At 36.5% G+C, this 22,026-nt stretch overlaps 1 protein-coding gene and 1 long non-coding RNA gene across 2 annotated transcripts; both read left to right on the top strand.

Annotated features, from left to right (window-relative positions):
* The first annotated feature begins 270 nt into the window (after positions 1 to 270).
* On the top strand, positions 271 to 3,524 carry LOC116198970 (aspartic proteinase Asp1-like). Its single transcript, XM_031529250.1, has 8 exons — positions 271 to 865; positions 1,252 to 1,369; positions 1,477 to 1,694; positions 1,907 to 2,128; positions 2,220 to 2,358; positions 2,444 to 2,644; positions 2,735 to 2,807; positions 3,133 to 3,524. The coding sequence occupies exons 1-8, from the start codon at positions 651 to 653 to the stop codon at positions 3,240 to 3,242; spliced, it is 1,296 nt and encodes a 431-aa protein (XP_031385110.1). The 5' UTR covers positions 271 to 650; the 3' UTR covers positions 3,243 to 3,524.
* Positions 3,525 to 8,499: 4,975 nt separating this feature from the next.
* LOC116199322 lies at positions 8,500 to 9,458 on the top strand. The gene is made up of 2 exons (XR_004155523.1): positions 8,500 to 8,620; positions 8,718 to 9,458. It is a non-coding gene; the product is annotated as an uncharacterized LOC116199322 (long non-coding RNA).
* The last annotated feature ends 12,568 nt before the right edge of the window (positions 9,459 to 22,026 follow it).

Below are 22,026 nucleotides of genomic sequence, written 5' to 3'. Positions count from 1 at the left end.
GTAAAGTTTTGAATTTGAATCTTATTAATATAAAAAATTTATGATTGGGAGAGTTTAAGGCTGACCCGGCTCGAACTGATTTATTCATAACTCGTTGGGTTCATCGATACCAAGGTGCACACCGAAAAAGACTTAGGATGCTTTTCTTCTGCAATTCTTGCTATTATCAACTTGAAAAAAACAAAAACCGAAGAATCAAAGGAAGACTTTTACGGGCATAAATTTCCCAATCCAATTCAATGGCAGATGAGGGAGGCTAGGAAAGAAATAAACAAGCAACTAAGTAAAGAACCTTTGGCACTTCATCCATCAGAAGAAGAAATACCATTTTCATCTCCCCCTGATTTATCCCAATTGCCCCCATCGCCAAGGCAAAGCCAATTGAACAGATCTTCATGCCTAGCAAGCAATGCCAAATGAATCCTTGCCACGCAAGTTAAGGACAGGACAGGACAGGGCAGACCCCGACAGATTAATATTCCCCAACCTCATTCGACATGGTTTATAGTAGTCAACCTCAGCATCAGCAGAAGACATATATTAGAAAGGCCATTTCCAAACAATTTAACCGCTTCTCTCAACTTCTTTGGCCAATCAGCAGAAACAGAGGAAAGAAAGCTTCAAACTTTTGAGTCTCTGTCAGTAAGGGGATGAAGAAGGGGGAGGTGGGTCTCGTGATGATGCTGATCACAGTGGGTTTGGGATTGGCACTGTCGTCATCTTCTTCGAGGGATTACTATGAGTATGATCGGGACAGGTGGAACCCTCTGGCATCGTATCGAACGGCATCATCTTTGTCCATGGTGCTCAATCGGGTCAGGTCCTCCATCGTCCTCCCGGTCGACGGGAATGTCTATCCCAGTGGGTATGATTGCCTGAACACAGAATGTATTCGGAATTGCATTCTTGAAAATGATCGAAAGAGTTCATCACGATTCCTGATCCTGCTTGTGTAATTTCGACTGCTCTGCTTTTGAGCGGAAGGAGTTATTTGGATAAAGATAACAGAAGAAGCAAGAAAGAAAAAGAAAAAACGAAATGGAAAGAGAATGAAATGGACTCAGCGACGCTTCTTTTAACCAACTGTTCATTATATTTGTGCTAAAGTTTGGGAGTTGTCGTCGACCTTTTGCATTCATTACGTTCGACCGGTAATTTGATTCTCAATTAATGGGGGCCCCTCTTCTTATTTCAGTTATCTGCCAGTCTTGTTGTAAATCCTTGAGCATTGACTAAGCTGCACTGTTGCAGGTCATATAATGTGACTCTTCTCATAGGGAATCCTCCGCAACCATACTTCCTCGATCCTGATACTGGCAGTGACCTCACATGGCTCCAATGCGACGTCCCTGGTAAACGATGCACTGATGTACGTCATACTCGAGACACTTTAGATGACTTACACCTTCTTTAGCATCATTGATGTGAATGTGAGTTCCTTAGGCCTAAATTAATGTTCATCTGCTTGAAATACAGACTCCTCATCCGCGCTATCGACCCAGTGAATTAGTGATATGCGAGGATCCGATCTGTGCATCTTTGCAGCCTGGAGACTACAGGTGCGAGGGCCTGCAGCAGTGTGACTATGAGATTGAGTACGAAGATGGAGGCTCGTCTCTCGGGGTCCTTGTCAAGGATGTCTTCTCCTTCAAATTATCAAGTGGCACTCAGCTTAGTCCCCACCTAGCCCTCGGGTCGATAACTTTGCCTGGTCTTGTAGACCTAATATTTGTTTCAGCTGTCTAAGCTGAAACAAATCTATTTGCATTTTCCTTAATGTCCAACTAGGCCCATGGACCTCACTTGTAATTGAAAAGAAAGAAAGAAAGAAAAAAATCATAGTAATATTTTTTTCTTCACGGATTTAAATCCCATCGAGTTACCCCACGTATTCTCATTGGTGCAGATGTGGATATGTTCGGCTTCCTGTTTCGTCTCATCGTTTCATAGATGGAGTTCTCGGTCTGGGGAGAGGGAAATCAAGCCTCACATCACAGCTCAGCGCTCAGGGTATAGTCAGAAACATTGTGGGCCACTGCTTAAGCTCGAGAGGAGGAGGGTACCTCTTCTTTGGTGACGGCCTTTACTACCCTTCTCGTGTAACATGGGCATCGATGCCCCATGAATCGTAATTACTCCATCTGGATGTCAGTTTTCTTGATCTTCCATTTCCATTGCTATCTGATTCTAGATTGTCTTTTCGGTCCTTATATGTGCAGAAAACATTATTCTCCTGGGATTGCAGAGCTGACTTTCGCCGGAAAATCCACTGGGTTCAGAAATTTGCCCATAATTTTCGATAGCGGAAGCTCTTACACGTACCTCAGTTCTCAGGCTTATCAAGCTTTGGCCTTTCTGGTGAGTTGATAAAAAGTAAAATTGTTTCCCCTGTCCTTAAACTTCAGCATTTCTATTGTTTTACTCGTACATCGGATTATTTCAGGTAAAAAAGGAATTAATGGGAAAACCATTTGAGGAAGCAATTGATGATCCGACTCTCCCACTCTGTTGGAAAGGCCCAAGGCCATACAAGAACACCCAGGATGTGACGAAATATTTCAAGCCCTTCGCTCTGAGCTTTCCGAGCACTGGAAAATCTAAGACCCAGTTTGAAATTCCTCCCGAATCTTATCTCATAATATCGGTAAGCACCAGCTTTGAAATGCTATCCTCTAAACAAAGTAATGCTTGTTGCGCTTGAATAACAGTGAGGTTTGTTCATGATTTGCTCCAGTCCAAAGGAAATGTCTGCTTGGGAGTCCTCGATGGAACCGAAGCAGGGCTGCAGAATTATAACATTGTTGGAGGTAAGAGCATTCTCTACGAACTAAGCTGATCCAGACCCTTTGAGCTTATCTGTCTGGCAGCAGTTTGAGCCGTTGATCTGAAAAGGATTAACAAGATCGTTTTCAACAATAATCAGACTGCTATAAACAACATATAATGTGATTGGCGCTACTCAGTTTTTCCTGGATTGCTTAATATGAAATACTTAGCTTGATCATTAACTTGTTGAGATTTGATAAAATTAAACTGCAGATAATTTTTTCTGTAACTTAGGCATATGTATCATCACAACATAGTTCATAAACCCGGTTGCTTGTGGCTCATTCCTTTGTTGCAATTTTGCAGACATATCGATGCAGGACAAGATGGTGATCTACGAGAATGAGAGGCAGATGATTGGTTGGGTCCTGGCAAGTTGTGACAAAGTCCCAAAGTCCAAAGCTTTCCTAACATGAGGAGGAACATAGTATATAGGGATTACTTTCACGTTAGTACATATTCGAGACAAAATGATATTCTTCTGTTCAACCAGATTTAGGCATAAACGGCTCCAGCCCCTTACGATTGTACAAGGGGATATCCCCCAAATATTGATTCAATAAATGTTTGATATCCTTAAATGAGTAGTTAATCGAGTTTGGGGGCGGCAAAAGGAATTTCCAAGGGAATATCGAAGTTGATAAATTCCTCTGTTTCTGCTTTTCTTAGTCCTTGTGATCCATCACTGTATTGTAGCAGCAACTCATTTCTTTTTCACCTCACTACTTTATTTTCCAGCATACGACGATTTTTCGAATGGCAGACTCTTGGCCCAAGACTAATCAGCATCGCCCAAGCATTTCAATTGAGAACTGTTATAAAGCTTTCAATTCATGTTGGAAAAACTGCACCAACGCTTATGCAAGAGGCTAGCGTTGGCCTGGATATACAGGGATCATCAGGGCAATACGAGAGAATATTTGTCTGAAAATTTTAAAATCACAAACCTGGGCCAATATCATGGTCGTGTCGTTGTAAATAAATGTTCCAGGACAACTCTTTGAGCGTGTGTTGGCCAAAATAGTCACCGGGTCGACATGTACAATGTTGGCCCAGGTCGAGAAATATGAAAAACAGTCATAATTAAGAGCCAGCACAAGTCGAGGCAAGGGATAGCAACAGGTTTATGTAAACGTGTATTTCACCCATCCTGAACCATGATAGGTGCTTAATGGGTTTTATCTGTTGAGTCATAAGAAGGGTTTAAGAATCTGAGGTAAAAACCCTGTAGGGTTTGGGAAGGGGTTAGGATTTTATCTCAAAACCTATCCCAAACCTGTTAAGCATACATTTACTAAATTACACTCCATATTACTCATATTTTCAAAATAACATTTATTATTTTCTTTTATTTCCTTTTATTATAATTCAAATTTCTAGTATTTTTAATACTTGTTTAGTGTTATGAACTTGAAAGCGTTATGGTTTATTATTTTTGAACATACTATGAACTTATAAGTGCTGTGGTTCATTTTTCTCAAACATTTTATGAACTTATAAGTGTTATGGTTTATTTTCTTTCGTATAATTATTTATCTATAATTTATATTTTGTATTTGAATGATGTCTGTTATATCAAATCATTTTCTATAAATCAGATGTTATAATAAGTTCATAGAAACATTTCTGGCAAACTTATTAACAGGCGAAGAATGAGTTCCCAGTGAATTTTCGTTAAATTAGTGGGATGGGTTTGAGAATTTTCCTTTAAAATCTCAACGGGTTTGGGAAGGATTTATTATTAGCTTTTCTTAATGGGTATATGTAGAGGATTGATATAGTCGTCCCAAACCCTCTCTAGTGCCATCCCTAGTCGAGGCCAAGATAAGGGATGCTGACTCAAATCGCGTAGATAAATTCATGAGAAAATTCAGACTAGGACATGGAAAATAGTTTAGATTGAACCTTGGTTACGCATCTTCCTACTTAGACATAGGCTGAACAATGACTGCTGTTGGCCACGTCGAAATTATTAAAAACAGTAAGTGCAGAATTATTATTATCTCTTCATTCGAATAACAAATTTTAAGAGCTGTCCTTTTTTTTTTGGGTTATAAGCATTAGGCATTCTTAATCGATTGGTTGAGACCAATTTCCATTTTAATGTAGCTATGCTTTTTTTTTTGTTGATTCCCGTCCATTAATTTCTATTGTCCCTTGGTGGCACCATGCCTCCCATGTGACCGTTCGACCTCCAATGGTGAACAAGAATTGGGAAAACTGCAGGTTTCTTCTATTTCCCTATCAATACATGACTCTTTCACTATCAGAAGATAAACCGAGAAAAAAAACATGGCTTCTAAGAGATTTCACATGAATTTTAACTTCGTCATTTATTTTTCTTTTATTGGCCACTAGATTTCCTCATTGTGTCCGCTCCATTGCTGGTTCTGAAGTCCATTTTCTTATGGTGCTCTACACACATGGAGCGTCCTTCCTCCCTTCGTCTGTCCCTGTCGTCTATAAATTGTATTCTACTTCTCCCTTCTTTTTTTTCAATCTACCGTCTCCAAACTGTTCGATCAACTGCCTGTCACAATCATCCTGCACTCCACAGTGCCAGGCTATCGATCTTCGGACCAAACAGGTGAGCTAATTCCTGTTCATGTAGTTTGCTATCTATTTTGAGTCTGCCATGCACTTTCTGATGATTAGTTGTGTGGTTCAAGTAATTGTCCTCTATCCTCATGCATATCAAGTTCTTGCCAATATGGTTGTTCCTCTTATAGGCTATTTGACATTAGCTTTTTCGTTTCTTCCATAGTTCATGTGTCACTCCACAGAAGAGTACAATTCGGCAGAACCTATAGGAATAGTTTCGTTTTCCATCTGTTTTGCTTATGTTCTGATGGAGTTTGATATTGATTTCATTGAGATTTTTTTTCCCTTCTTCAGGCCAAAGAATTAATTACTTTTGTTCAAGTTGGAGTCTCTGGGAATTTATACCTGATTTCTGGAAAGATAAGAAATTGAAACCTTGAATTAAGAAATTTTTTATCCCCCAATGATGATTCCTTTCGGAACACTTATGTGGAGGGATGACTTTTATTGAGCTTGCAACAATGGTAGGAGTTTATTGAGCTTGCAACAATGGTGGGAAATTTTCACATTTCAACAATCCAAATGTTGCCTGTATTCCTGATAAATCACATGAAGTGTTTGTACACCGAAGCCGTGTTTATCTGATATCTGCCAATGTTTAGAAAACTGCCACATAGAATTAAACAATCCAAGCCACTCCAGATAACTGGAGTTGCTTTCTCTAGCAGCTCACGTAACCCATTCAGTTATTAACTTGCCATTGTTCTATACAGAATCCTTCCAGTAATCTTCATTTGTGATTCAAATTTATATGTTCTAAACTTTTATTTTTATTCAACTTCATCCTCAATGTTGCACCATTTGTTCACTTCAATCCTACCGTCTACTTTTCCGTTAAAAATCACTTTACATCCCAAAAATATTCTAAAAGTTATAATTTTAATAAAAAATATTTTAAAAATAAACAAAATTTTAAGAAAGAAAAAGGAGAGAAGAGCGGCGAAGAGAAGAAAGAGTGAGGTGAACATACGGTGCAATGTTGAGGACAAAGTGGAGCGAAACGGAAGATTTAGGTCTAATGAGAACTAAAAGTGACTTTTTTTCCAATATGTTCCATCAAGCATTAGCTTTTGGCTTTCGATATTAGCATGTGAATCTTCACTAGTAAAAATAAAAAAAGGAAAATGAAAGGGAGATATAGATAAAAGATAGAAAACGTGGAGGTTGGAGAATTTTATTTTATTATATTATAGTAAAAAATGAAAACCGGTCCGTCACAGTTGCAGGGCGAGTGATTGGGTTTTTCCCACCCTCAACCCCCACCATTTCTAAAAAGAAAAATCTATTAATCTATATATATATATATATATACATATTTTCAATTTCTTCCATGAATTGTCCTACATTTTTCTCTGTTATTAAATACAAGATACAATAGTAGCATGCAATTTTGCCGGGACTATGTTATGCTTTTATTCAATTTTGAACCTACGTTTCAAGTAAAGGGATTATGTGATGCTTTTACCGAATGTCAAACTTACATATCAAGTAAAGTTTGCACCGTGACTATGTGATGCTTTTAACGAATTTCAAACCTACAAATTTCTTCCATGAATTGCCCTACATTTTTTCTCAATTAAACACAAGATACAATAGTAGCCTATAATTTTGCCAGGACTATATGTGATTCATTTAATGAATTTTGAACCTACACCCCAAGTAAAATTCTCGGGACTATGTGATGTTTTTAACAAATTTCAAACATACATTTCAAGTAAAGTTTGTTATATCACATTAGCTGGCCGTTCAAAATCTATTATATTATGATCAAGTCCGCATCCACCACCATCAGAAAAATAAAAGATATGATTTATTTTTAATTTCTTCATTTAAGCACAAATGTTAGTTATTGAAAATATGCTCTCTTTTTTTTTTAGTGAAATGCAAGAGTACAATATAGCCTACTATTTGGTTGTAAAATACGTGATGCTTTTAATGAATTTCGAATTCTATATTTCAAGTAAAGTTTGTTACTTCAAATTAACAAGACCACTTAAAGTCTATTATATATTGTGATGATGTTTTCCTTTACAAGTATTGAAAATTTAAATTAAAATTGATAGGTAAAATATAAGTTCAATACCGTGTTATATATTAATTATTATAACCTTTTAGAAAATTTAGATCATTTACTAATAATTAAGAGTTCATAGTTTACTCACATAAGTGATTTTATATTAGTTTCGGTTATATTTTATGTTAATTATCACATAAATTAATATGATAAACCAAAAAAGATTGATGAAAAAAAATTTCGGCCTGCATCATCGCGCGGGTACACCCTAGTTGTGAGGAAAGAGAGAGAATACAAAAAGGTGGACCCGTGTCTTTTAAGTAGAAAAAGAGCAAGTGATTTCAATTTTCACATGGACAATTTTATCCATCACACTTTTTAAATATTTTTTGTTTAACTAAAATTAAGGGACACTTTAGACTTTTCATACACTGTAGCTGCAAAGGTAATATCAAATTCTCCCTTTATAATTTTTTAATAAATAATGCTCCCTTTATATAGTAGTATAGATATAGATAGTGGTTAAGTTTATGTTAGTGAATGGACATATAAATTTTGAAAAAGACAATTGCAAATTATTTTTTAGTCCTACTAAATTGAACTGCATGGTTAAGCTTGCACTCGGAGTATCACGAACTTATTCTTTTTTTTTGGGAAAATAACATGAGGCAGCCTAAAATATTCCATTTATATTAAATCTATCCCAAAAAATAAATATATTTGCCACACCCCAAACTTTCATTTCACTACGCCATCTATCATGATGTGACCTTCTCCGTTAATACTTGACAGAAATGCTGATTTGTCGTCGTTTAGTGAGTGACGTGCCATGTCAACCAATAAAACGACGACACGTGTTCCCTTGGACCACTCGTTATAGAGAAATGCTCCTATATTTCACGGCTCCATCACCATCATCCTCTGCCTCCTCTATAACCACCAGTCCATCCCTCCATCACCTTCCATCTCTTTCACGCCTCCTCATCTCCATCTTCCCCTATTTTCCATCCATCACTAGCACACACCATCACCTTCCATAGCCTTCTTTAGCCTATCCACAGCCTCCTTCATCATTTGCTTCTCCTCATCATCACCAACTCTCGGCCTCTTCTCCTACAACAGCTCATTCCTCAGCTCCATCTATGCTTTCCACCTTAGCTCTTCTTCATTTGTCCGCAGGTACTGTCAGCCCAGACCCTTGTCAGTGGCTGCATTCCTCCCTGAATCAAGGGTTTCATTATGATCAGCTAAACCCAATCGGGGATATTACTTTCAGACAGCCCAACAGGCATTAGAAACATTCATGGCGGCAATAGAAATTAGCGTGCACAGAGAGGGGAGAGAGTAGATACGAGGAGAAAGATGATATCCAAGACGGTCTCAGCGCAATCAGAGATCAAAGCATCGACTATCTTCACATCATGGCACGAGTTGAGGCAGAGCTGCTTCCGATAGAGAGTTAGAAGCAGCAACTCGTGGAGCCGTGGACAACTTCAAGGAGCAGAAATGTTTTCTACCAATTATACAATTGTACCTCATACATGCAACCGTGAAAAATAATTAGAAACTACTAAAACTTCTTACCCTGTCTTCCTTGATAGATTTAGCCTTCAGTCAAATTTGATCCTCTATGTTTTAAAAATGATCAATTAGTTATATACGTTTGCTTCGTAAAGCAAATTTGGTCCATTTCGTGACTTATAAGACCAAAATTGTCTTTCTTTTTCATAATATATAAGATCACATTTTAATTGAAAGTCATCTTAGGAGTAAAAATGTCATTTTCAAAACTTATAAGATCAAAATTATCTTACAGAATAAACGTATGGATTGATTCGGTAGTTTTAAATCTTATAAGACCAAAATTGTCTGAATGTCAAACTTATAAGACCAAAAATATCTTTTTCCCAATTCAAATATCTAAAGGGGGAAGTCTGCGAACATTACTTATAAATGGAATTCCAACGAAAAAGAAGAAGCTTATAGATGGAATTTTTCTCTTTTCTATTTTGTAGATGACCATGACAATTCGGAAATGGAAGGAATGTGGATTGTCATGTTTTAGGAAACTTCTTCTCTTTGTAATATGATATTTTCGTTTATTCTTAACTTTTATGGGAAAAATACATTTTTCCCAAAAAATCTAAATATTTTTAACTGTAATAAAAAATCTAAATATAAAAAAAATGCCATAACAACTATAGCATCTGACTCAGCGTACACGCGACGAACCTGTCACAGATCCGTTGATTCCGCAGAATACTGGAACTATGACCTTTAATTCCCCATTGATTCTTTGAAATTCTAAGAAATCGGCATCCAACTCGAATTGAATCCGAGAAGGGGCGAAAGAGCACGATAGCTTCGAAACTTTATTAGATGATAAAAAAAAATTGTCTTTAGCCCTATGGCTTACAACACTTAAATAAGGTTAAACGAAATTATAACGAAAGAAATAAACTTCCTAAAATTTGCAAAAAATGCCCAAATAATATAAAATTGCCCATTTGAGGCCCTAAATGAAGGAATTCGGCCTAAATCACAGCCAAGGGCATGAGTTGTGCTCTGAAAGCCGTTTCCCGGGAGACAGAGTCGTCAGAACCTGTTTTTCTCGAGATACCGATTCGTCACGTCTTCTGCCGCATCAACATCCCAGGAGAAATTTTGACTAAGACTGGAGGACTCACAAAAATTATCAACCTCGAGTTCTCCAATAGTAGCGTCATTGGAAAATACTATCGAAAATCGAAAACTAAATGGCCTGGCTGGATCAAACGGAAAGTGACCACCAGTAGTTTTATTTATTTCTGCCGATTTCTAAATATTTTTAACTGTAATGAAAAATCTAAATATATAAAAAAAAATGCCATAACAACTATAGCATCTGACTCAGCGTACACGCGACGAACCTGTCATAGATCCGTTAATTCCGCAGAATACCGGAATTATGACCTTTAATTCCCCATTGATTCTTCGAAATCCTAAGAAATCGGCATCCAACTCGAATTGAATCCAAGAAGGGGCGAAAGAGCACGATAGCTTCGAAACTTTATTAGATGATAAAAAAAAAATTGTCTTTAGCCCTATGGCTTACAACACTTAAATAAGGTTAAACGAAACTATAACGAAAGAAATAAACTTCCTAAAATTTGCAAAAAAAAACCCAAATAACATAAAATTGCCCATTTGAGGCCCTAAATGAAGGAATTCGGCCTAAATCACAGCCAAGGGCATGAGTTGTGCTCTGAAGGTCGTTTCCCTGGAGACAGAGTCGTCAAAACCTGTTTTTCTCGAGATACCGATTTGTCACGTCTTCTGCTGCATCAACATCCCAGGAGAAATTTTGACTAAGACTGGAGGACTCACAAAAATTATCAACCTCGAGTTCCCCAATAGTAGCGTCATTGGAAAATACTATCGAAAATTGAAAACTAAATGGCCTGGCTGGATCAAACGGAAAGTAACCACCAATGGTTTTATTTATTTATTGCCCCCCCCCCTTCCACTCCTCAAGGTCGCCACTCCTCAAGGTCGTCGATTGCTTTAAAGCGATCATGGAAATTTCAGGGGGCTTGGGTAAACATGAATAAGAGTGTACACAGAGAACACTCAAAAATTTGTTTGATGAAAATAATACTTGACTGAGAAATCATGATCTTCTTATCCTTCACCCTAATCCGATGGTGAGAAGAGAAGCAATTTCTTGCCCTAATCCGATCGCCACTTCCCACGAAAAGAAGCAATTGTGATCGCTCTTCCTCTTGTCCTATTCCAATCACCATTCTGGAAGAGGGGTGCTTGCTCGTTCCCTCCGAAAACGATTTCTCCCTCTTTGTATCCTATTTGTATCAGTTCAGGTTTGGTGGCGCAAGTCCTAGCAATATGAGTAAAAAAGGAGAAAAAAAGAGAGTAAAAGATAAATAAACAAAATAAATGGTGTTTCCTCTTCGTTTGGTAAAAAAATGTGCATATTTTGCCAACAAATGGGAGAGAGTGTGTTTTCAAAAACTTCCCAGGAGGTCTCTGCGTTTTACCCCTGCATAAATTATGTTATCTTTATCTATGTCTACCATAATATTTACAAGTCCAACGAGTGTCGATTAATCTTGTTCAAGCTGGATCGGTGTAGGAGTAAAGCTTTCCAACATGAATTTTCTATCTGTTCAAAAAACTGATGCTCGAAATTTTAGTTAAGGGGAATAAGGCCGAATTGTTTAAATTAATGCATGTTGGTAATTATGCTATTCTTTGTTGAAGCAATACTCTAAACCACACGTTAGACATCCTTGTAAATATGAAATACTGTATGTACATACTTTTACTTGTCTACCTTTATTAACTAAGTGCATATAAGTTATTCAGCAAAAAAAAAGTGTAAATAGGTTGCTTCACCATAGCCAAGAAAAGAAAAAGTATGTAAATGATGTAAGGATAACAATTTTATGTAGAGATTAAGATGATGATATCATTAACTATAATGTCATTAACAGTACAATTACAACAATAAATAAGCTAAACCAGATTTTTTTTGGTAAGTTCCCAGGGTAGTGCTATTAGCATTTGCATTAGATCAATTTCACATGCGTCGCTTTCACCATAACGCTGCGCCTGCATTAGATCACTTTCACCATAATGTCTTATAACTTCTGGGCATGACAGACCGGAAAGAACTCCTGGTGAGTCTTGAAGATCCCATCAATATCTTTCTGTCGTGCCACTTTCATGTACCCGATGTTATGTTTCTCTTCCTATTATTGGGGTGCAAATAACGCAGAAATTTTAGTGCGTACTTTATTAATTTTGGACATTGGCCCGAGGAGACATTTCATAAACTTGTAGGCACCTCCTTGTACACCCACGTTTTAGAATTTTAGAATAACTGATTGGGTGAACCTTAATCCGTGCAACAAATATGTTTTTTCAGGGCTGAAGCCCTAATGCATTAGCCACTCAAATCAGACAGCACAAAATGGAGGCATGCTGACCCCGTGGACATCCCCAATCTGATACCTGTGATAACTAAACCTCGATCTTCTATATTGATAACACCTATTTCCAACACGAATGGACAATAAGAGGCAAGACTCATCAAGTAGTCCAATTATTCAGGAGACTGTAGCAAAAGAGAAAAAAAAAAATGAAGCCATCCAGGAAAGTAGTCTGTTCTTTCTAAGAAACAAAGCAGCTTGTCTCATATGATATCCAGCAAAAGACTAAATATCAGGAGCCAAAAGAGTACAATAAATATAACAGCCGTCCACTGATATTGACAGATATACATGCAAACTCTGTTCACTTTCACAAACTTCAATTCAGTATCTTTGTTCCACATAGTTTTGATGGCACCCAAGAGTTATGGTTTACAAAGACCCCGAATTTATGCCCGGATAATACGAAATCAAACAAGCAGTTGATCATTACACGGATGACGGATATTCTATCTATAATCTTGAAATTAAAGAAAAGGAATTAGAAAGAGAAGGTTCGCTGAAATTTAGCCTGGATTGAATCGTGGAAAGCAATTAACGTTGCACCCCTCCCACTAAGACAGCCCAGCCCCTTTATCATTACAATATTCCTATTGGCCTTTTCTTGTGATTGAGACTAATGAATTGAAGTAGGACGAATTTTATGTACCATCCGCAGACGTCCATTATTCATGAACTCACAAAGCTTCATGGAAATTTTCATTCCGATGACAAGCTTGTGTAGACTTCCTTGATTCTAATAATCCCCCAATATCTTCCTGGCTAGCATGTTCATTTAGATTAGCTTTCGGTCAATTGTCATGGAATTTTCATACTCCTGGCTGAACATTGAACACATGCAATTTTATCCCTGGTGTCTATGAACTTGTGGAGAAAAAATGTGCTATGTTCATATCTATCTCGATCTCTCGGATAAATCTGTATTCGTGACTTTGCTAAACCTTTCTGCAGCAAAAGAAGGTTTTGGGGAAACTGAAACTGCTATCATTTTTATTTTTACTTTCTATTGGTTTTTCCAATTATATTTGCTGTCGTCGCTTCACCCTTAACAATGGACAGAGTAAAAATAGATTTCATCAATTTAAGTAGACTCCCAGTGTCCTACAGTATAAGCCTGTTTACAGTACTCTAATCTCTATTCCAATGCATAGAGACTATAATCGGGACCGTTTTGCATTTATTCGATTGACCCCTTATTCTCAAAAAGTATCTATTACACACAGCATTGGCCAAAGCGATACCCAACATCAACGCAGATAAAGCAGAGTGCATAAGTAAAAGCATCGATGCTTACCCAACAGTGAGGATATGTGATGACCCAAGGGCGTTGGGAGCAGCGAAACAACTTTCATATGCATTTTCACGAGCAATCTCAAATTCTATCGAGCTTACATGGGCTTGGACTCAACTTTCAACTTAAAGCTCGAGCTGATAAGTTGTGAGATCCAATTCCATATAAACCACTCTATTTTCTTTTATGCTTTCGATGTGGGAGTAACTTTTCCCAATTGATTTTTATATTCCCAACAAGCAGTTTGTTGGGGGCGTGAACTACAAGAAATGAGAGCCGGTAAGGCACGACCATAGGAGAGGAAGGGAGAGCGGGAGCGATCCATAACAGATATGTAAGACAAAAACGCCGATCGGGAAAAAGGCATGAAGTGAAGTTCCAGTGGCCGAAAGGATACGAAAGCATACTGAGAGAGGTGGCAACGAGGGGCAACCATTATCTCAATGGGCCTGGTAGGTCGACCGGCGGCCGAGAGGGCAGCGGCTCTTGATAGGAGACACTGACAGGTGGGCAGTGAGGAAGTGGAGCGGCTGCGCAGACTCTGGTGGCGACGGTAGAATGAGGGCGAATGATGAGGAGCCCAGGCACACGGACGTTGCTACCGCAAGTCAGCCTGTGGAGGGCGGTGGGTAGTGCAGTGGTCGGTGATGGCTGGTAAGGTAGGCAGCGGTGGGACGACTTGTTTGGCGACTTGCACAAGGAGTGGAGAGCGAGGAAGGAGGCTGGCCTGGGAAAAATGGCAATGCATTAGCGGGGGAGGAGGAGGAAGAGCGCTGAAGCGCACGGAAGCGCCAAATCGAGAAGGAGCATGAGGCAGAACAACGCGAGAGCGGAGAGAGCACAAGAAGAGTGAGGATACTGACCGATGAATGATGATGATCGTAAGAGGGCGCGAGCGAGGAAGATAAAGCGTAAAGAACGGTTACTGTAAAGGGCTGGGGGTAGTTTAGAAATTTCAAAAGTATGGGATAGCCTCACATTTTTTATCGTAGGGATATATGTAAGAGAGAGAGAGAGAGAGAGAGAGGATAGAAAATGTACAATTGATGTCCCCCAGCGTGAACACACCTTTTAGTGTGAAAACACTCGTAGGAGCTTCTCCTTTTTTACATAGAGTATAGATTATAATATGGTAGACGATCACTGTCACCCTTCACGTATTAAATTGCCATTACTTTTGTCATTGACATATTTTTGCCATCAATGAGCACTAAACGTTTCCATTCCGTCTTAACATTTATACCCCTCTGTTAATCTTCGTGACGGAAAAGTGACATGTCATCCAAAGTGAAGATAACGCCGTCCATGATATTTTTTGTCACATGGGTTAACGGAAAAGTATAAATGTTAGACGGAATGGAAACATTTAGGCCTACTTGGTAGCAAAAATATATCAGTGGCAAAAGTGGTGGCAATTTAATAAATGTTTAGGGCTAATTGGTGGCAAAATATGTCAGTGGCAAATGTGGTGGCAAGTCAACAGGGAAAAATAAAATAAAATTAGTGGTAAGAAAAGTATTGGAGAAAAATCAATAAGCTATCGAAGATTTCGCCTGGTAATGGTGAGAGAAGTGTTGAGAATGGACCTGGATGGGAGGCCAATCAAGTCAATGATAATTTTTATGATCAACATCGGTGGGTGATTTGGTTCTGAGTCTTCCATTTTCTTGAACTTCCGGTGCTGGATTGATGATTTTGCATCTTCATCTTCTCTTTTCTCTTCTTCAATTCCCGAACACTTGATTTCTCTAATTTTTGCACTAGTAATTTACTTTTTCCGTGTTGACAGTCCATTTTCTAATATTGATGTGGCAGGGGTATTCTATCTGGCGGCCATGTGGCTCCAATTGAGGGATAGTTAACGGTGTTAGTAATGGAAGGACACAAACATAAAAGCATCTAAACGTATAGGATGAAAACAGAAAAAAAAAGAAGAAGGAAAAAGCCGAAAATAAAAAGTGCTCAAACCTATAGAACCAAAACTATAGTTTTTCCTTTAAGTTTCGAAAATGTTTTTGTCCGTGCCGACTAATAATGATCCAAGAATATATACATAGCACATGCATCAAAATACATGTGAAAAATTACGCCTTAAAAGGTAACTTTTTCGGTTATAAATGAGGCATATGGGTATAATATAAGGAAATAGAAATCTATCTATATAATATATTTCTATTCTATGCCCAAGGGCCATAGGATAAGCCAACTAATATTACCATATTAAATGACTATCTCGTTAATGCAATAATCCTAATTTTTAATGTCTAATACCCTTAAAACTCTATTACCAACTAAATCTCATAATATTAAACCTATATATCTCTTATCAAATAAGAATAATTGCATTAATGAGATATGAGTTAGGGTTTTAGGTTTTATGGTTTTAGAGTTTTAGGATTTTAGGGTTTAGGGTTTTAGGGTTATTAGGGTATTAGGGTTATAGAGTTCAAAAATCGGATTTATTTGGTAAGAGATATGGATTTAATGTTATGAGATTTATTAGGGTTTTAGGATAGAGTTTTAGGGTTTTAGGGTTTTTATGGTTTTAGGATTTTGGATTTTAGGGTTTTAGGGTTATGAGGGTTTTAAGGTTATAGAGTTTACTTTTTATTTGGTAGGAGATATGGATTTAATGTTGTTAGATTTATTTGGTAAGAGAGGTTTAAGGGTATATTAGGCGCTAAAAAATTAAAATCATTGCGTTGATGATATGTATTGTTTTAATATGGTAATATTAGCTGGCTTATTCTATTCGCTAGATGAACCCCATATATAAACTTGAATATAGTGCGATAAATAGTGGCATAATTGTAAAGGGAGGTTCTACTACAGTTAACTAGCAAAAGCAACCACTATGGCTATTTTTTCCTTGCCATTACATCCTCTTATGTAAGATAAATTAGTAAGTATATGCATATAAATTAAAAGTTAGGTTAGGATTAAATTAGTAAATGCTTATGAATTAAAAGGTTATAAATATATTTTAATCTATATATGCATCACTATATTTGGATGTGAAATATTTTAATTTTAATTTATCCTAAAAACTTATGCATACATATTATAATTACAAAATCATCATCAAAACTTATGTTTAATGATTTTTTTATCAAATTAGAAAAATGATAATTTTGAAAAAATTACACTACTGATTTCATCCTTCAATATAGTAGTAATATATAAATTAATCATAATTCCTATAGGAAAAAGAAATATTGTTTATGAAATTATTGAAATTTAATAGTAAAGTTTGAATTATAAATTCAATTATATTTGTAGTAAAAGTTTCGTGCCATGCACATGCCAAAAAACTTAATTTTAAAATAAGAGTAAAATTGGCGAAAATCGAGTTTGAAACCTCTTAATTCCTAAGTGAAAGCATTGCGACTACACTATGCCCCCTGAAGAGTAATTAATACTCTATAAGTAATGCAATACAATAAAAGCTCAAATAATTATCGGAAAGCTATTATATAATAGAGTTAATATATATATATATATATGAGGAAAAAGGATGGCAAAATAATTGCCTTTGAAATGTAATCTATTAAATTAATTTTATAGATAAGTTTTTTAAAAGAATTTTTATCGTATATAAATTACTAATACTATCATAATACATTAATATATATATATATACTATATATATAATAAGTTATGTGGCCGTTTGAGGCCCGATAAGTAATTAAATAGAATCCCAAAATCGAACAAATCAGAAAGCAATTTTATAATTATGCAAAGATTGATCTATTTTCACAACCAAACTTGCTAATTTCAGAACAATATCGGTTACTTGACTATAAAGTCCTCATTCCCTTTTAAGCAAGTTTATGACCTAGTTCTTGATTTCATTTATTCTCCCTTCCATCCGATCTCTTTTCCCATTTTTGGTTCCCTAATTTTCTGATCCCACTATTTTCCTATCACGTGCGTTGCGCAGGTTCATTTTCATATTGTGAGACCTAGTAATCAATTTTTTAAACATGTATACATACACATATACATAAATATACTTATATGATCATATTATATATTATATGTTTATGTGGCTGGAGCAAAAAAGAAGAAGAAGAAGAGGAGGTGGCATGGGGTCCGCGTGGTCTTGAGACCACCCCGTTTTCCACCGCCATTCTTTTCTTTCTTCTTTCTTTCCTTGCTCTATTTTGAGGTGGAGAAAACTGAGAAACCGAGGATGAGAGAAAATAAAGACAAATAGAGCGAGTTGAGGAAGAAACGAAGCAGGAGAGGAAGGCTAGGCTCGGGTTCTCGTAGTAAGTTGACTCTTCTCACCTTAGACGTTCTTATTCATTAGTCTAGATGCAGATTGAGCCGGTTTTTCTTCGTTCTAGCTCGGTTGGGGTTTCAACTAGTGATGTGGAATTTGATGTGGGTCGGTTGTTTATGGCTTAGGTATTTCTATTAATAAGGTTTACAAGCAAATTAAGGTTTAATTTGATTGATTTCAGCTTAGTTAAGTTATGACCTATTGATCGAATAACTCGAGGAATGAACTGTTAGTGAGTTGGCTAGGGTTTTGGTTATTGATATTGAATTCAAGTGTTCGGCTTCTCCAATTGCTATTGGATATATTGTTTGATTGATTGAGTTATATTTTATAGTCTTGGGTGCTGCATTAAGGAATTTTATGATGCTTTGTTGTGTACTTATATTATTGGACTATTATATTATGCTATGCGCTGAAAAACGAAATTAAATGAGGATATTGTTCCTGTTTTGGGATTTAATTCCGCCTTAGGGTATTTGTAGTGATATATGCTTGATGATTATATGTTTGTATATCCTATTTTCTTATTTTTGCCGTTTTTGGTTGATGGTAAAGACAACAGAGAAAGATATATCATTAGTAAATGAGTTTATGTTCAAGCCCAACTGATGGCTATAAAGAAAGATTTAAGTGCTTTCTGATTTAGTGGTTGTACTGAGAGTTGGTTTTCCATTAAAGTTGTTGCTCGTATGTGCTTTTCTAAATTGTGAGATGGAAGTAATGGAAGTGTGAAGAGCTAGATATCCACATGGGTTGTGAGATTGGTGGGGGATGATCTACTGCTGTCTTTCTCTGTGTATTTGGATGTGGCCACTAAAACATTATACCTATTTTTGGATTATCAACATTCTAAGTTAGTATTTAGCTTAGACAAGTTATTATAAATTTTTGTAAATAATATTGGGTAGGCAATGCTATGAGATTATGCTTTGTTGTATTGAGTTTCATGATGTCGGATTTCTTCTATAGAGTATTATCTGGTTGTTGCTATTACTGTGATTAAATATTTTTGGTCTTTTATGAATCTCTCATTTACCTAGAAATTGACAAGAACAATCAGGGTTATTTAAATGGGAATTATGGAGATTGTTTAAGTAATTTTTGACATAGATGAGAAATGGACATAATGAATATGATATAAATCGGGACCTATTAGAACTAATAGGTTCCGAAGAAGATTGTGGCAAGTACAGGAAGCCGTAATGGTATTGTGTTAATTATTCTCTAAATTTATATTTGCAAATCATAGGGATCGAGGAGATCAAATTCTTGTACTCTGAAGGTTCGATCCAGTGAGCTATCTTTCTTAGAGTTGTCGGTGAGTACTACATTCCATTATGAAATGATATATACATATATATGTGTTACATGAGTACTCAATTCCCATGTAAAATGACGTATTATAGTTATATAAATTATTTCAGAAGAATATTGAGATAGGTAGAGATTATGAAATCGGCCTTGCAATGTTATGTGAATTGATTTGAGAAATATTACTCTTTTATGTTTCATTTTGATTTGACATATGCAGTGTGATTGTGTATGAGATATGTGATGATAACATGATGCTATTGTAATGTGATTGAGATTGTGTTTGTGTATGATGATATATAAGGTGAGATGGCATGGTTGCAATTGATTATGCTTGTATTGTTGTTTAACTATAGCCATGGGATCGTTGGACCCGGTGGATTTTAAAATGGGCCTGATCGGCCGCTGGACCCGACATAATATAAATATGGGCCAGATCGGCCTTTGGACCCAGCGAAATATAAATAGGGGTCAGATCGGCCGCTAGATCCGACAGAATATAAATTGAGGTCAACTCTTACCTCCAGAGGTTAATAGGCGGCCCCCGCTTATGAGACATGAATATTGGGAGTTGAGGATGATATAAATGAGATGTGCGGGGTCACGGTACCGTCATAACTCTGTTGTGAGGGAATACAACCCTATGGTTATATTGATTGGTTGTGTTGTATATTATTTGTCTGGTATGATTGTTGGAGACGTGATGATTATTGAGATTGTTGGAGATGTGATGATTGTTGAGATTGTTTGCTGTTATTCTGTGAAAGTCATGTTGGTGCTAGAGTTTGATCTATCAAGTGATTGTGTTGTGAGTTGTTATGGAACGCTAATGAATGGATATTTGATGTCTACATGATATTAGATATTAGGGAAATGATTGGAAGAGTTGAGTGTATTTATTAGTAGGACTTAAATTTAGTTACTATAATGGATATAATTATTATAATAGTTTGTATATACATATATACACTGTATATGTGTGCGGATGAGTTGATTGTTGGATTGGATGTGATTGTATTATTTATTTGAATATTTCATTATTTGCAATTGAATATTTTTTTAATAATAATTCATTTTGCTTAGGAATATAGAACTCACTGAGATGCAGTTTACACTTTGCATATATTTTTCAGATAAGTTAGGAGCTAGACTAGCAGTATAAGAGAACTTTTTGGACATCGGGAGTCAATTCGGAGGACTAGGTAGGGAATTTAGTTACTTGATAAGTAATCTTTTTGTATATAATGTATTTGAAATTGTCACGACCCAAATTTCAGCAGAGTTTTCCCTATATTTCCTCGATATCCAATATCACATAAACTATTTATATAAAACCTGCTTTCCATGACTTTAAAAAATATACAACCAATCCAACAAGCTCTAATAAGTATATACTTCTCAAGAGAGTACTTTTTCTAAACCATATCACTAAACCAACTAAACCAAAAATTTTAAGTCGTAACATATTCAAATACATTATATACAAAAAGATTACTTATCAAGAAGCTAAGTTCCCTACCTAGTCCTCCGAGCTGATCCCCGATGTCTAAAAAGTTCTCTTATACTGCTAGTCTAGCTCCTAGCTTATCTAAAAAATATATGCATAGTGTGAGCTGTATCTCAGTGAGCACTATATTCCAAAATAAAATGAATTATTTTTAAATAAATTTTTAATTGCAAATAAGCAAATATTCAAATAAATAATACAATTAAATCCATCCAACCATCAGCTCATCCGCACACATATACGGTATATATATATATATATATACACACAAACTATAATAATAATTATTATTATTATATCCAATATAGTAATTAAATTTAAGTCTTACTAACAAATACACAAACCCTTCCAACAATTTTCCTAATATCCAATATCACGTAGACATCAAATATCCATTCATTAGCGTTCCATAACAATTAACAACACAATCACTCGACAAATCAAACTCTAGCAACAACACGACTTTCACATAACAGCTTTAGACAATCTCAACAATCATCACATCTCCAACAATCATACCAGACAAACAATATACAATACAATCAATCAATATAGCCACATGGTTGCATTCCCTTTCAACAGAGTTATGATGGTATCGTGACCCCACAATCTCATTCATATCATCCTCAACTCCCAATATCCATGTCTCATAAGCGGGGTATTAACCTATGGCGGTAAGAGTTGACCTCAAATTATATTCCGCTGTGTCCAACTACTGATATGGCCCTTTTTTCTATTCCGTCGGGTCCAGAGGGATATAAATAGGGGCCAGATTGGCCGCTGGACCCCGCAGAATAGATAAAGGGGCCATATCGGCCATTGGACCTGACAAAATATAAATTGAGGTCAACTCTTACCGCTAGAGGTTAATAGGCGGCCCCCGCTTATGAGACATGGATATTGGGAGTTGAGGATGATATGAATGAGATGTGCGGGGTCACGGTACCGTCATAACTCTGTTGCGAGGGAATGCAATCCTATGACTATATTGATTGATTGGTTGTGTTGTATATTGTTTGTCCGGTATGATTGTTGGATATGTGATGAATGTTGAGATTGCTGGAGATGTGAAGATTGTTAAGATCGTCTGAAATTGTTCTGTGAAAGCGGTGTTGTTGCTATAGTTTGATCTGTCAAGTGATTATGTTGTGAGTTCTTATGGAATGCTAATGAATGGATATTTGATGTCTACGTGATATTGGA

This window comes from Punica granatum, chromosome 3 (genome assembly GCF_007655135.1).
Source record: "Punica granatum isolate Tunisia-2019 chromosome 3, ASM765513v2, whole genome shotgun sequence".
NCBI classification, from domain to species: Eukaryota; Viridiplantae; Streptophyta; class Magnoliopsida; order Myrtales; family Lythraceae; genus Punica; species Punica granatum.
This window is presented reverse-complemented; position numbering and strand designations above follow the sequence as displayed.

Bases quoted from the DNA above. Each gene is read 5' to 3' on its own strand.
- LOC116198970 (XM_031529250.1), top strand. From the start codon at position 651: ATGAAGAAGGGGGAGGTGGGTCTCGTGATGATGCTGATCACAGTGGGT. The intron at 866-1,251 runs GTATGATTGCCT...GCACTGTTGCAG, and splicing joins GGGAATGTCTATCCCAGTGG to GTCATATAATGTGACTCTTC. The intron at 2,808-3,132 runs GTAAGAGCATTC...GCAATTTTGCAG, and splicing joins GAATTATAACATTGTTGGAG to ACATATCGATGCAGGACAAG.